General features: G+C 37.6%; 1 protein-coding gene across 1 annotated transcript in view; it reads right to left on the minus strand.

Moving 5' to 3' along the window:
* FRMPD4 (FERM and PDZ domain containing 4) overlaps positions 1 to 17,239 on the minus strand; it is a 296,707-nt gene that overhangs the window by 110,591 nt on the left and 168,877 nt on the right. The window contains 1 exon segment of the mRNA XM_053936336.1: positions 1,199 to 1,315. Coding sequence (XP_053792311.1) covers positions 1,199 to 1,315 — 117 coding nt within the window.

Raw genomic sequence — 17,239 nt, forward strand, 5'->3', positions numbered from 1 at the left:
AGTATTGATTATCTGAAGGGTGGTAATTTGATCAGGAATCCCGGGTGATGTTTCATGGTGGGTGTTTTTGGAAATTGGGAGGAGGAGGGGTGTTTTAAAAGGTCTTCATCCTGGATTTAGCTTATGTGTTTTCTGTAGTAGTAGTAGTTGAATAAAGTTTTTTTTTTCCTTTGTTATTAAGCTTGGGCCTGCTCTGCTCTGTTCCTGATAACATCTCACAGCATTTATTTGGGGAAGGCGCATTTTCATGGGGGCACTGGCATTGTGCCAGTGTCAAACCATGACAATCATACATACTGATATTTATTTTTTAAACCAGAGGTAAAAACTATGGGAAAGCCAAGAATTAGTATATTTACTATTCAGGATCCAAACATATACTTTCTTATTACCAGTATAATGAATATATTAGACAAACCATAAGAGCTCACACTGATGCCTTGGAGCAGCTGCCTAAAATAGAGGCTAGATAAAATTAAGAGTATAAAAGCGTGTCTTCATTAAAGGCCTTCAATAGGTACACCTCGGGCCAATAGGTACACCTAAAGCCTCTGGGGGGTTTACCCAAGACGGACAAGGGTCACAAGTTAAAAGTTTGGTCTATTTCCATATCAGGGGTTAATCCTCCAATTACAGTTTCAGGTAATGAAGTCATTTACGCCAAGTTTGTCCCCCACATCCCCCTTCACTGTTGTTTACATATACCTGGGCCTGAGACAACAAGGTATCCTTGAGTTTCAGGCCTAGAGAGGAATTGCTTTGTCTGAATAAACAGGAGGACAATAGCTGACAGGCTGTGGAGTTTTAGAGTTATACACTAAAGCAGTACAGGATCTGAAAAATATAAAAGCTAAATCCTAAGGCATCAGCATGGAGGAGATTTGGAAGTCTCAGTCAGAACTGACCTTCTGCCTCATTCTTTAAACATGGCATTTTTATTTTTTATTCATCTTTTGTTAATGACCTTACTTGTAATTCTCAAAGAATTACAGGTCCTTATATTATGAACGTTCTCTAGAGCAAATGAAGTAACCAAGTACCAAAGCAAAGAGCAGAAAACACAGTCTGAGCCATAAATCAAACCAGTGAACATAATCTGTGTAGGGCTGAAGCAGGAATTAGGATTCCAAGGCGATACAGTTGAGAGCAGGGCTGCAGTGCTGTGCCCCACACTGCACAGCTCACACTGCCCACATACCTGATGAAGTAGTCTCTTCCATCTCTGTTTGCCGTCATCTCCCATCCATAAGGTGTTCCCTGGTTCAAGCTCCAGGTCCCTGAAGGGTGAGGCCAGCCTGAAGACTTATTCCTGTGGCTGCAATTTCGGAAAATGTGGAGGGGGAAAGGAGAGGAAAAAAAAGTTATTTCTCCCTTGTACTTCATATGATTCACTTGACATCCGAGTACTTTCATAGTTGTGAAATACAGAGTCAAAACCCAGGCAAGGGAACAGAGGTTAGCAGATCTATTTACATTTATGATATTCTTTCAGTCAGTAGAAAGATATGCTGTCATTTCTAACAGAGTTCAAACCTTTGGTTGGTGAATTTGTCATTCTCCATCAGTCCCACATACACAGTGCTAATTTTGAGTAGTTTTTAATAAAAGAAATGGGAAGCATTTTCATTCATCATCATTCCTTGTTCAAATGCCAGCTCTCAGCACAGTTTTAGGGAAAAAAGCCAAAATCAAACTAAACACCCACTACATCACTGCAGATCACACTCACAGTGCAACACCTGGCATGAGAAGGAGCATCAACTTTCTCTCTGTTAGGAAACCATTTTTAGGAAACCATTTTTTTGCTTCTTGTGCTGGAATGAAGAAAGGCCATGACCCTGCTTAATAACATGCTAAATTGACTGGATATGTAAATCTTGTTGCACTTGATCACTATCCATTAAGCTCTCCCACCAAATAACCTTTAAAAGGCTGCAGCATCTCTGAGCCCACACACTGTCATATCCCACTGCTCCAGCACTCTCTGCTAGTATTCCCACTCCCAAAATAGAACCCAGCAGGGCCAGCACTCCCGAGTGACAAGTGTTTCCCCACTAATCTGAAATATTTTGTGATGTACTGACTCCATGCAAAAAAAGATTCAGCTAGCAAGGATCCACCATAATTTCCCACAGGAATGGCCAAAGTTTGCACACATTTTTTTCCCCTCACTTGCAAAGATTAAACTAGATATTACTGCACATTCACACTTTCACCTGTGGGATTAAGGGGTTCAGAAGACAACAAACAAGTCTTTTAGCAAAATTAGTCAAGCCCTTAATATCTATGTAGAATCTGAAAAAGGGAAAGGGCAGGAAGAGACAGGGCAACCAAAAAAGCTAAAGGCCAGCTAAGGGCACGTGACAGACAGGCAAATAGGAATGAGCACCCAACACTTGACACAGTCTGAAATTTTGACATGAAAACCAAAACCACACAAAATAAGAGCATGTTTTGAATTAGTTGTCTTCCCTGTTTCTGTCTTTTCTCCACCCATCAACTATATTACAGCTTAGTTGTATGTGCTAGATTTATTCAAGTTCAAATCGTAGCAAGGAATTTACTACCTCTTCCACAGATAGAGACATAAGAACTTCTTTTCTTTAGAGAAACAGAGCACAATGTAACCTGACAAACTCTCCTGAAGGAACAGAATTGGTCTCCATGGACAACTCAACAACTGATTGTAAATTGCTAAATTCAATGGGTATAGTTAATCTTTCCCAAAGGAGGAATGTATCATTAAAAACAAACTAGCTGCTCAACCCTCCCCCTTCATTTCAAGGATTAATCACAATTGAGAAAAAATATGGTGCTTCAAAATATAATTTACATGTAAAATAGAGCATTACAATGGAATGCTAGGTATCATTTAGTTTATCAATTACATTAAGTATCCTATCTTCAAGGAGTAGAAAAACATTTCTGTTATCATATTCAAACACTGGTATTTGCCATAACGTACGGCTTAAATCTAATATTGAAAATGCTAGCACTCTTAAAAAAAATAGTTCTTCAAGGCTAATCAAACACATAAATGTCAGATACGCTACACTACCCCAGATAAATGCAACTAGTTCATTTCTGATCCAAGTAATTTATTAGAAAACAGTCATACAAGGAACAAATCCAAAATACTTTCAACACTCTCTCATGCAGTTTCTTGTTAAGCTGAGCATAAACATTCCTTTTTCTCCACATGCTTGAGAAACAAAGAAAGGATCCCTTCTTTTAGACAGGAGCCATTCTACGATGTGAGAATGTCAGCTTAACTACATCTACAGACTTCAAATAACACTTTAGAGTATTTGGAATCCTAACCACTGCAGTTAACTAAATACACTAGAACATAACCTTTTTTATCAAGACTGTATAAATGGATACCCATCCATTTAACAGTTTTCATTTTAATTAGATGTGTTTCACAAACCCTGTGCTATAGTTTCACCATCTGTTGAATGGATACAGTGACATTTAAATTCCCAAATAAAGTACATCAAGCTATCAGATAATTTGTAGAAGCATAAGACAGTGATGATGATCAGTATTGTAACTCTCTGTATTCAAATTAAGGACTCATCTTTGTATGGATTATAGCATTAGTGGATTTTAAGGTAAATCTAATTCTCTTGAAAGCTTTCTTTGATCCCTTAAAACATTAATGGTGTCAGAACCATATAATATATGACGGGTAATAAGTGTCCTACTTAACTATAAATATGTCTCTATCTGATCTATTCCTCCAGACTTCCTTATAATCAGTGGGATACAAATTAGCACTTGAGACACTGTATGCACCTACATTAGATGTCTGCAAATTAACAGTGGCTCCACAGGGAAAAAAGACATCATTTTCCCTATAGCTATTGTGCAAGTCAATAATAAACACTCACATCATAACAAGAAAGCCAGGTCTTTACTCTCAGAGGTGACTAGGATTCCCAACTGCCTGTACAATCTGGAAAAAGGAGCAAGTGAACTGCATTTTTTTCTACATCTCCCTTCACTTGTTCAATATAATTCTGCTTGTCTGCAAGAATTCTCTTCAGTGGCCACTATGAGGGGCAAAAGATAGCAAAGACGAGTTAAATGTCTGAAATGATAAGCAAGTCAGGCATTTCACCTGGGGTAAGAACAAAGTCCTCTTGGTAATCTCTAAGTCAAGAGGATGCCTTAGTGGTGAGGAAGATCATCAGGCCCTGGGAGATTCCAGTCCAAATCCTACGTCCATGCTGGTGATCTTGGATAAATCCCTCAGCTCATTGATCACCATTTGCCATTTCCTTCCTGCACAGGCAAAGGAGGAGCACACCAAGACTGCCTAGATTTATGGCACTTACAAAGACCAAAAAGACAAAGAAAATGTACCTTCTACTTCAGCAGAGGCAGCACTGGCACTGCTGTAACTCACTGCCTGCTGTCCATCACCCTCCCTGCTTGCTCACAGCAGTGGGAGAGCCGGGCTACTGGAGAACTTTTAGGAGCACAGTACCTGGCTGTCAAACTTCACTGAGAAAGCTAGGCCAGCACCATGCAAGCAGAGGTCTGAAAACAAGGCAGATTAGCTACAATATCCCTCAACCTGCTTTTGACATTCCTGCTGCAGAAATATAAACCTGATCTCTCGGAATTGCTTGGCATTAAACAATCAGTTCATTAAATCACCAAAGTGGTGATTACTGAAGTGGTGTGTAAGGAATCAATGTGTCCTGTGGAGGGACATTCTGATTGATAATGCAATAGCTCTGCCACAGCAAACATCTTCAGGTCAGCCTTTTTTCTGCCCTGTGCTTGAGTAATGACCTGAAACATGAGATCATATGTAAAGTCTCCTGCACTGTATCAGTGCTACACGCTTTATGTGATATGCAGAACATACTCAGCATAAACCATGCTTAACAAGAAGTGCAAATCTGTAGTATTATAGATTTCTTCTTTAAAGATCAGAAATAGAACAGTTTGAATTTTTAAAGCATACTATTAAAGCCTAATGTCCAGAGCAGTTCAGATAGTGTTAATAATGAACACAGAAAGCAATATGATTTCTTCTTTCAAACACAGAAAAAATAAATGTTTAAATAGGTTGAAAAAATCAATTTAAAAAATTAGTATCTACAGACAATAAGTATGTAATATTGCCCCAAACCAGCTTTTTTAAGCAGCAACTGGAGATTCCTCTCAATAGGTCTTTGCTATAGAAATCTTGACAGACTTTTTAACTGTGCCACCTCTATAGCCCAAGCCTGTAAATTCTGTTATAAATGTAGTTCTTCTCTGAACTAGTGGAAATTAAATTCTCAGGCTGTGATTTTAAAACAGCATAAACTGGCACTGGCAAAAACAAATTCCCATTTTCCCAGCATCTCCTGCTTCACATCACAGTTGCTCCTGTGCCAATGAAAGTAAACTGGTTCACCTTAAAATTAGCAAATTAAATTTAAATTATTTAAATTTAAATTATTTAAAATAATTAATTTTTTTCCATTCAGATACATCTCTGCTTCCTTCATGGCCAAACAGATGGTCGCATGGCAGCAAAAATCAAGGGTAGAAATGCATTTTTCAGAGAGTTCTTAGGTAAAGCACTCAGTTAAATGGAATATCCCAATTGTATTTAGCGTATTTAATGTCTAATGGGGCACAACACTCAGTACACAGTTGGGGCTTTTAGTCAATATCTGTTAGCTCACAGGCTATCAAAAACTGAAATTATCCACAGAGTTTCTGACAAGTCTTCATAATTGTTTAAATTCTCTGTTTGTGGAACCATATGGAGCCCTATTATTTTCCTAAATATAAATAATTTAAAATATTAATATTCTATGCATACTTTCTCTTTAGATATTAGAAACTTTTTGAGCATCTACCTTGGATTTCATCAGTTGGATTAAAATTGTGGAAGGATTATGTTCTAGTCTTCTTTTATAGCAACCCCTTGAACTGCTGCAACTGTGGTGGATGTTTGAAGTTACAGAATGTTTATTATGGGGATTCACATTGTAGTGTCGTGTTTACCATTTGGATATTCGGTGTCCTGGAATCATCTTGTTCAACATCTTGATGTTTCTCTTAGTACTTCCTCATATACAGGAACTATTTTTTCCTCCAAGCACTGTCTGCAGGGGCATCAGTGACTCACACAAGGCCAACCACATAACACAAGCGACTCAGCGCTACGAATGGAGTAACAGTGTCGATATGCTGGCTTCCTTTACATATATTAATATTTATATGAATGAAAGACTTCTGAATTTCCAGTCTTGCCATGTAGTCTGGCTTCATTTCAACACTCCATTGGTACAAAAGCCAGCTCTCTGCTTCCCACATGCCAATACATAGGTCAGTCCCTCTCCCACCCATCATAAAAGAAAGACATCCTGAACAAAAGCCACATGGCACTCCCAGAGTTGCTTATGAAGGACACACAGCTCCACAGCACAGAGGCAATTCTAGCCACAACAAACCCAAGGAGGTACCTAGAGGAACACCAGAGATGAAACATTTTGTATTATTAGTTTTTAAAAGTAAGAACACCAACCTGAAGTATCTGCAGGGCATGTCTATCTGCAAATAGGAAACATTATTGTGACACAAGTGGAGTTCAGTAACCATCTGTCTATTATATTTAATCTTCCACTGCCTCAGGAATGAAACCCTTCTTTCTTAATCCAGTTCTCACCCTCTCCTGTCCCAGGAGGCTACTTTAATACTTTTACCTCCACCCTACCACTTTAACTTGAAAAAATGAGAAATGAAAGTTTTAAAGAATCTGTAGAGATACTACCAAAATCAATCATCATACCCTGCTATTGAAACTCCCCTGAGGGGCACACAGACATGATGGACAATAGTTTCTGGATGCAAGATCAAGGACACTGAAAGACTTCTTGTGTTTGTAGAGATGAGTCCTATAAACCCACAGAGAAGTTGTCCTACCAGAAACACGAAATAAGAAAATTAACTGCCCCAGACACCTTCTGCTGTAGTAAAAAGCTTAATTCATACTGAGTCTCATTTAAGTACATGAAGGGAACTAAATCATTTAAGTACAGAAGGGAACCCTAATGACTTCAGATATCCTTCAACTTCTACAACCCACATGCTTTCAAATCTTTTGATGGGTAAGAAAGCAGAAGGGTTTTAGTCCCCATCTAAATGTGTGCTATTTTTGAACTTGTGTGTGTCTGTTAAAAGAAAATTGATGAGCATCATCCCACAAATCCACAAATTAGTTTAGAGTTTCAAGTTTGTAATTAACCAATCACTAAAGGTAGAATTGCTGTCCAAGACTGTTTTTCTTATTTAATCATAAGAACAAAATGCTAGAAAAATATTTTTACCCTTTGATACCTGTCATTCTCCATAATTTTGCAACACAGCCATGGTCTGGTCAATGGTAGAATAAGGTTACTGTATTTTTCAGGCTTGCCTGAAATTTTCTCCCTGCATGATGCATCATCAGGAAAATACAAATGCTATTCAGAAAATAAAGGCATTCACCTTTCTTCTACCTTGTGGGTTTTTTTTCTATTTTCCTAAATTCCTTTTTTCCTGAATAAAGCCAGGTTGCCTTGCACCAGTTGATCAGAAATTGTCTCCAGCTCAAAGTTTTTCTTTCTTAGGCATGAACTACTCCCCAAACTCTAGCTGAAGCAAAAAAAAACCCAAAAAAAACCCAAAAAAAAACCCCCAAACTTCTTTTTCTCCTGTCCCCACTTTCCATCACAGATGCTCTGAATTATTCACAATTTCACCAAGTACCACTCATTCTTACTTCAAACAGACAACGATGCTAAAAGCTTCACTCAACCTTTAAATCCTTTGGGGGACCAGAGAAAACCTCAAGCACAACTCAAAAATTCATACTGAACTCGTCTATGGCAATTCACAGTTGTAGAGAAGCTACATTTCTAGAAAACCCTATCAGACTGTTTTTGTCATGCATTTCATTAGCTTCCATCTCCTCTGTGCCTAAAACAGATTTTTTCTAAATGGCAGCCTATGTCTAGATTGAGAACAGAAGACACTCCAATGAATTATGAATTCCTCCTCCAGAAGTCACTGCTCCTTCTGCCAGTCATGAGACAACAAGAGTCCATGCTGTGTAGCTGATCTGAAAGGCAAGAGATCCCTTTTACCAAGGATTCCATGGCTGCCATGGGGAACACTCTGTGACAGCTCTCCTGCCACACAAGCAGGAAATACAGCAGCAGGTGCTCATCACTTCATCAGGGAAAAAAGAGGGCAGTTCCACATGGCCAGAAAAGTCTGTTCCTGGACTTTGTGAGACACTCACAGGTTCCAAACACTTCAGCATCAATTCCAGACTCCTGTCTGTATCACAGGCAGTACAGAACGATGAAGAACAAAACCACCGGCTTTTCAAAATGTGCACTGTACCCATTACACATCTCCCTGTACAAGGAATGCTTCCTCTTAGTCTGAAATTACAATGTGATGTTACCTCCAAACAAACTTTGTTCTAAGGATCTAAGTGTAAAACATTTTTCACCAAGTATCTTCCAAAATTTCATTTTTGCTCTCCTCTCTCTTCTCTGATATGTGCAAAGACACAAGTAACCAAACAGCACAGTGAAGTACCTATGGAACATGTTTGTTTCAGTTAGATAGAAAGCTCATCAGAATTGAGTGTTGGCTGCTCAAAGAGCCACTGGTGTCCTCTGTGGACCCATAACTATCAAAGGTACAGGCAGGACACTGGGACAAGCTATGAAACAAACCTTGTGAGGCAGTGCTGGACTGTTCCAGGCACTAACAGCCTCCACATGCCTTGGAAAAGGGACAGGGCAAAAGTCTTATCATTCCTTGAGGTACCTTGCCTGCCCCAGAATGCTTCCTTTCTTGTCTCTGATTCCACAAAAAGTTATAAACTCTTTATCACTAACAGAGCTGTTTCTTGCACTGCCTTATTCTGCATAAGCTGAGTTTTCCCTTTCAGCAAGAAATGTGCATGTATTCTCATTCTCTACAGTCATTGCTGCCCAGTTAATACACTTTCATGTCTGTTGTTTGTCTTTGTTCTGGGTTTTATTTGATTGGTTGGTTTCATGGACTTTTTAAAATATCTGATACAGGTCTCATTTTTAATTTGCTTTTCTCTTCTCGCTCTATGTTTTACATCCATTATTATTAAAGATGTGCCCCTATTTCATAGAAAACAAAAGTCTCCATCATATTTTCTTTTAGACTGCCAGGACTTTTCATTTAAAGCACACTGATCCCATTAGACCTCCAAGTCCTGAAGGAATTGCTTTCACCTCCAGAATTTTGTATTTCTAAAGCCAAAAATTACCCAAAGCAGCAAGTAATGGTTGGGACTTGGATGCCTGAGAAAGGCTCTTTGACATTCTGTTCTATAGGATGCTTTAGCTTCATGCTGATGTGCACTAGAAAGTCTCTAAAAGCTGATGTGTGAGAGATGTTTTTCTCTGTTTTAATGGGGATTTTGACCTTAGGCTTTCTCAGACCTACTCAGTATTTCAGGAGAAAAAAAAAAGTTCAACAAAACAAACTAATGAAAGCATATGAAGCATATTTGTCTCTTTCTCATTTAGTAAATGGAGTATTGATATTTATTTCTAAATCTTCTGAAAAACCTTTTTCATTTTTTTTTCTCTTTCAACCTAGTACATGCAGGAAACCTTACCGTATGACACGCAGCATACCCCTAGATCAGGCACTAAATTAATTTTTAATAAAATGCAATCCCTGACAAAACACAGCTATTATCAGATGCTGAATTTTATCTCACATATGATTTTTAGGAATTTTTTTCTTGTTTTAAAGTGTTGTGACTTCTGCTCTCAATGAATATTTGTCCTCTTACCAGTTTTGCATTAATGTGCAGCCATGACTCACCACTGTGTTTCATGTAGAAGTTCAGGAATTTTGCCATTTCTGCCTTATGAAAAAAATGTCCCATAAAGCCTCTGATAGAAATGCAGTCTAGCTCATTGCCTGCATTGCTACTAATAATGAGAGTTTATGGTAGTAGAGAGTAGAGCACTGCAAACACAATACTGTAAAGTGGCATCATATTTTAAATAAAAATAACAGTATAGCATGTAATTTCTTATCACACAGCTGTCCATTTTATGCCATCAAAATTTGAGGTTTATATAGTTATTAAAATTCAATTATGCACACAGCGTTTGGAAAAGCTAAAGGGAATCTCATTTTTCTGCATAGTAAATTTTGAATTTTTTTCAATACCTTTATATGAATACAATCTGCCTGCTGTGAGCAAAATGGACAATCATACACTAGAAAAAGCAGCTCAGAAAAATTTTAAGCACTTCTTGGTAATTTTTTTCTATTTCTGTAATTAAAATGTTTCACCCATGTTTCAGGCCTGTGGTCACCTGGAAATGCTTCATGGCATACTGTAGCTGGAAGGTGACATTTTAGTCTGTAGGAAAGTGACCTTGCATTAGAAGGATGAAGTGAATTGCCAAAAGAGAAACAAAATTGCTTTTGTAAACCTGGATTAAAGCCTAACTTCCTACTGCTTGGTTTTGGTAGGAGCTCTTTCTACATTCAAGATGAGCTCCATCAGCAAAACAGTAGAACAAAAGATCTGGCTGGATTTTAATTAAGAGAAGAGTACTGCAGAGAAAAGAGAAGAGTGAGAACACCCTCATATTTACCAGTTCTTCAGATTTCTACTATGACTTAATCTCCTTCTTCTCAATTTCTTGGGAAATAAAAAGAAATGGTCAATAAATTACATAAAGGTAGCCTATCTTAAACATATTTTGTAAATGAAATTAAACCAATACTATCCTCTTATTTTTGAAGATGAAAGAAAAGTATATTTTTAATTTTTTCCCTACACAGAAATCCACCAATACAAGTATCACTGTGCAGTGATTACAGAAGAAGTTCTGAGAGCTAAAGGGTCATCTCCTTACAAAACACATTTGATGACCTTCAAATGAGATGCAGCCACTGACCATGGGCTGTGTTTGCTTTCCAGAAGCAGCATTTCCCATTCAAAAATCTTAATTACCAAAGTAATCAGTCTGCTAGGTTTAAATCTACTTTCAAATACTATATACAAGAACATGATTAGAGTTCAAGGTATTTTTTTCTACTTTCTAGATTAAAAATACCCCAAAAGCTCAATATTCCACTTGCCTTTAAACAAAAAATTCCCCAAACTGGGAATATATGGTAAAATAGCCATCCTGCTATTGAAAGGATAAAAACACTGTGCATTTTTGTATACTTCACTCCCAAGCAAAACTTACAAAAAACTTCAGAAAAGGACCAGAAAAAACCTGTGCTGAGCAATCTGCTTACATTCTCAAAACATATGCAGAAAAGCCTGTGTTTCGACTGCTATCATGCTACAAGGCTGGGATTTTTTATTCTTTTATTTGAGTTCCTTTGTATTTTTCCATAGAGAAAATTATGGTTTATATGGCAACATACTGAGAAATATTGTAAGTAAAGGACATGTTATGTAGTAGTCAGACATTTTCATCAATGGTAAGAAGTCTGCATCCAGACAGGAGGTTATTTAAAGCACTCTAAACAACACAAAAATTGGAAGCAGTTTCATTCTTAGGAAATTACCAACACTTGGCATGTTCTGTTGCAAAATTATGTCACAAACCACGGCATGTGTAAAACCTTAACAAATGAGAAAGAATAATTCAGGGATGGGGTGTTAAAACTTTGTCCTTAGCCTTAGTGACTTCATGAAGTGCGAGCCAATAAAGTGGAACCAAAGTCTCATGTTTCAAATTTATTTTAGAGCTTACATACTGAAGGGCCAAGTGAATTACTTAACTATATGCATCAACAGAATATGAGGTGCCTTGAAAACTAACTAATGTAACTTATTGAAGATCTAAACAGAAGCTGTGCAGATCTAATACAAAACCAGAGACAAATGATCTCAGAGCATTCATCCCTTCAACACATTCCAGGCCAAACCACAGGGGAGCTTAGAACAAGGTGGGCAAAACATCCATCCATAAGTGACAAAGGCAGATTCCCATGACAATTGATCTAGACATTTGCTCTGGAATTATTTTCAAAACCTTTTTCCTGCATTCTCTACTGGTTAACATACATGTCTTCCTGAAATTCCAAGGAAATGACTGCTTTCCACACAAGAAGCTACGAATGTGTAAAGTTGCAAAAGAAGGACAGGAGACAAAGGAAGAAATTTCTTGGTTGCAAATGAAAGAAAAGAAAACCAGAACCAAGGCAAACTTAAATCTCTGACAAGAGCCCCCTCTATCCCAGAAAACCACAACAAGGAGAACCAGTAACATTAATCTTCTCTGTCAACTTAGAATCACTTTTTACCCATTACTCAGTTTACAATACACTTGGTGAAGTCAGTGACTGCACCATTTCTTTTTGCTTGCCTTTAAGATTAGCAGCAAGGCTTAGAGTTCAGCTTGAATGATGTTTCTAGTACCAGCTGCCCCAAACCACGTGGCCGTCTGCCATTTTCATGTTACACAATGACCAGCAAAAGCTCTTGCTGAGCTCTGAGGCAGCAGTGTTCATGCTCCAATAGCAGCCTACCAACTTACACATGTCACAGAATCACAGGATGACTCTGTCTGGGAGGGACCTCACAAGGCCAGCTCCTCCAATTTCCCACTCAAAAAAATCAGCATAAAAAATATGAAAGATAGTTATTACACTAAAAATTAAGTTGCCTGGAGTTATATACTTGAACTCTATATGCCTATCCCATTAATCATTAAGCAAAAGACAGAAAAAGCAAAATTTGCCGATTCTATTGTTTCTTGGTTTTTGTCTATATTCTGTTCTTTCCCCATCTATGTTTCCTAACTCAGTGATTTTTAAACATAAAATCTGGAAACAAAAACCTGTAACACAAAGTGCATGTTTTTTCTTTAATTTGATTTATGACCTGAAAACCATTCTGAAGGCAGGCATTACTTTTACAACCAAAAGAGAAAATACAATTCTGAAATATTGCTGCATAAAAAGCTCCTGAAATACCAAGGCTCCAGCTATCTAAATCCCTAATATCTTATAATGTTAAGCCATATAGTTACACATCTAAGTAAATTGACTTATAAATTTCTTCTAATAACAGGCTCTTAGAAATGAAATTACACATGCACACAAGAAGAAAAAAAAAAAAAAAAAAACACAACAAAACCATGACACAAATCTTTCCTCCTCTAATTTTCACCAGTCCTTGGTTATATGCTGTGGTAGGAGTTGGGGTACATATGCTTGCGTATATTCTGGCAAGCTACAACTGCATTGCTACTGTGACAGCTACTAGAAAGTCCCAAAAATCTCTCTCAGCTCTCTGCAAGTGCCAGCTAAGGAAAATGATACAGACAGAGGTACAGCCAGCTAAGCTAACCTACTTACAGCCAGTGACAAGCAGCTTCTTTAAAGATCTTGCAGGAGAAAATTGAACTTTCCCAGCAGAAAGAAAATTAGAGGGACTTTGTGACTTACACAAGTTTAATACGGTTCTCTGACACAAGACTGTAGTGTTTCTGGCTGTTTCCCTACAGTAATATTCATAAATCTGTTTGCAGGTTGTAACTACCTGTTACTCCAGTCAAGGAGTGCACCTACACCCACATTTAGATGGAGTCCAGCTCTTTGATATCATGCATTCTCTAAATTTGCAGTTCTCAGAGCTTGCTGTTAATTGCATTGCTAATAGGACACACAGTAGGCACAGTATCAATACAGGAAAATCTGAGTGAGAGCATACAGAAACACTAACAGTCAATGCAATTCTGAAATGAACTCCTGTGTTTTCAGTGCAGAAACTGTTATTGCAAAGCTTGGAGTCACCTCGCCACGCATGTGGGTTTAATCCATTTAAGGGGTGATATATGCATTGTTCCACCTACTATTGTATTGTTTCCCAATAACTTCACTACATAGTCCATAAATTTGGTCCCCTCATACAACAGAAAATGAAAGGGATATGTTCAATTGAATTGGCCCCAACATCAGCAACAGCTGTATCATGTCAGGCTCTCATGAGATAGTCTCAGCACAACAGATATTCTGGAACTAGTGAGCTAAAGGTATAAAAATTATCCAACGAGTATATGTCATTTTCACAATAAAAAATGTGTCATCTTCCTGAGTTGCAAGAAAGAAGACAGAAAAAGAAGAAAAATGGTAATTTGTGTGTTCCCCTTCACTTTAAGGAATTTGATGAATACAAATGTGGGACAATTTGGGGAGTGAACAAAATTGCTCTTCTTTTAACTGTCCTATATGATGCAGCAAAAGGTGAAGCCCTGACAGAAGAAGGATCAGAAGACCTATGTCAGGCTATAAGAAGCCTCGGGTACCCAAGTGCAGTTGCAGAAGTCCACTTTATCCAGGGAAGATAGAAAAACAATATAAAGAATGGATACTGATGGTCAGGCCCAAAATGGCTTGAGTCCAGCTTCCTTGTCATGTCCCTTACAGTGGGAAGCAGCAAAATTCAGGGAAGAAGTAACCAGCATTTGAAATTATTTTTTTCCCCAGCTGTGATTATTAAATTACTTAATCCCTTCTTTTACAAAAGCCATTAGATAAAAGATGATTCTTGCAATCTGTGCATTTTTGTCTTGCACAAACATCTCTTACTTGAGACAGTGACTGCAGACAGAAGCAACTGAGAAGACTCTTACCAAGTTTGGTTCGAGAGTCACACATTAACTTTTACCCTTTTGCACTCCCTCCTCCAGCACTGCAAATTTGTTTAGAAATAGATTATTTCCTTGACAGGACAAAGTAAACCAATTCTGCTTGCCTCAAGTCTGGTGGTAAGATGAGTGTAAAGGGACCAAGCATACGCTGAGCTCTCTGCTGCTTTAGCCACAGGAAAACACTACTAGCACAGTAGCCAGCCTCCAGGTTTCCAGTCATCCAGCCTTTTGCAGAGTTTCACACCCCAAGAAACAGTCCAGGAGGATGCCAGAGCCTATTTGGAATGAGTACTATGTGCTCCTGTTTCACTGCCTTTGCTAGCAAGCTTTACCCCAAGCAACAGGTCAGCAGGCTGATTTTATCACCCATCACTCCATTATACTTCACATTATACTTCCCCAATGTATTAACTCTCCTACCCATTTTCTGAAGCACAGAGCCAGAAATTGACAGCTTAATTTCTGTAAAGACATTCGGAAATGCTACATGTGTTCATAAGGGCCTAGTTATTTATAAAACTGGCAAAAAAAAGTGCCCAGTAACAGGACTTATTTACTGTGATATTTTCTGTGATTCTACTGAAGTCCACCTGAACCTTCAGGTGCTTCAATATCCTTAAAAACCTGACTGCAATGATTTACAAAGATAAATCTAAATTCAAAACAACCTAGGTTCTGGTTTTATAAACATGTTATCAAGTTTAAGTTAACTTGAGACTGTCTTAGGCATTATTAAAATAAATTAGTGTGTCAACAAATACATTGGTATTGGTGAAATTAGTTAATTTTATTTTTAAGGTCATATCTTTACACATTTCAATCTTCTATTTATCACCAACCCCAACAAAAGAATAAATTTAAATATGCCTAGGTTTTTGACATTAAAGGTGCTATTCTAATTTTTAATTTAAATAAGAGGATTATACTTTTCTATATACTGTTCCAAAACAACAAAGTATATCAACAACAAAGTATGCTGGGTTTAAAAGTTCACTTTGAAGGACAGTACTTACACATGAGGACTATGGCTTCACAACACTATTACTGAAGATAAACAGAAATTCTAATCCTACTTAAGGTGCCGGAACTCTTACTACTAACTTTAGTAGGGTCAGGTTTTCATTTCTGCAGTATGATCAACAGCAAACATTACTACCTAACTCTTGGGCTGCTGACCTCCACAGCACAACTGGTGGTCTTGTTTTTCCCAGCAGGCAGGTTCCTGCAGCTCTGGGCAGGTGTGTGCCCAGACAGCAGGCACTGGAGTGCAACACATGCCCAGAAACATTCCTGTCCACATCAGCTTCTCACCAACTCAAAATTAGCTCCACAGAACTGACAGCACAAAGAAACAGCACAGGGTGGTTTGCATGGTAAATATTTACTGACTGTCAACTTAGATTGCAACAGCATTAGCTCTGCTGATGGGTTGAACACAGTTGATTCACAGTCCTGAAGACATATATTTGGGAGGATACACTTTTTTATCCCCCCATACTGTTCCCTAGAAGTAAACATTTAGGAGAGAGTTTGGAAAATAAGCTTGTTTGCTTAAGTCACAACAAGGCAATTATTTTCTTTTACCAGCTCTGTCACAGCAGGCAGACATGCAGGCATATTTGAAATCCAAGTAGACAGCAAACAGTGTTTTTTAAACTGGTCTTTGTGATCTATTGTGTCATTAATACAGACATTTTGAAATCTATAAGTTTACAGGACTTATCCTGACAAAATATATAAACATGATTTATTTACCTCTTTTTCTACCAAATGCTACATTTGCAAAATTATTTTAAATTCTTTACCCATTTTATGATCATATGCAGAACAGCATATCTAGCTGCAAGTAAAAAGGAGAAAAAGGAGACCCACAAATATATATATACATATATATATATATACACACATGTAATGCATGCATGAATTATTAGAAATACACATCATACAAAGCAATTTGCTTTCCCACCAAGCTTCATTTTACCTGTGTGCTTTTTCCCCCCAATTTTGTTGTTTCAGAGCTAGGATCTCTGTTTATTACAAGTTTTATTATTTTGTTTTCTAATTAAATTTCCTGGAATCTTGCTATTTTATGGTAACTTCCATTCAGATATAAAAAGAAGTTTCCTGAATTCAAAGTGGAGAAGGAAAATTTTTACCTATGAAATGTTGAGGCAGAATAGGAATTGCATAAAAGCTTTTATACAAGTCCTGCTGTCCTGGTTTTGTCTGGGAAAGAGTAAATTTTATTCTTAGACACTTATTCCTGAGAGATCTGACAGATATTTGTCCTTCAATATTTATCCTTAATCACATTTTTTAAAAATCTACCTCTACTGCCCCAAATCACAAACTTAAAAAAAAAAGTCCTTCGACATTTTGTTTATAGAGGGACAGCAAATAAAATATGCTGCTTCTTTTCCTAAAAGCTGTAAGAGGTTTAGCACAAATCTTACAGAAGACATACAATTTCAAATATACAATAGGAAGGTATCAGAGTGTCCAAATACTGCATCACTCACACAGCAACTGAAAAATATAAAGACAGAATA

Source organism: Vidua chalybeata, chromosome 2 (assembly GCF_026979565.1).
Source record: "Vidua chalybeata isolate OUT-0048 chromosome 2, bVidCha1 merged haplotype, whole genome shotgun sequence".
In the NCBI taxonomy this organism is placed as follows: Eukaryota; Metazoa; Chordata; class Aves; order Passeriformes; family Viduidae; genus Vidua; species Vidua chalybeata.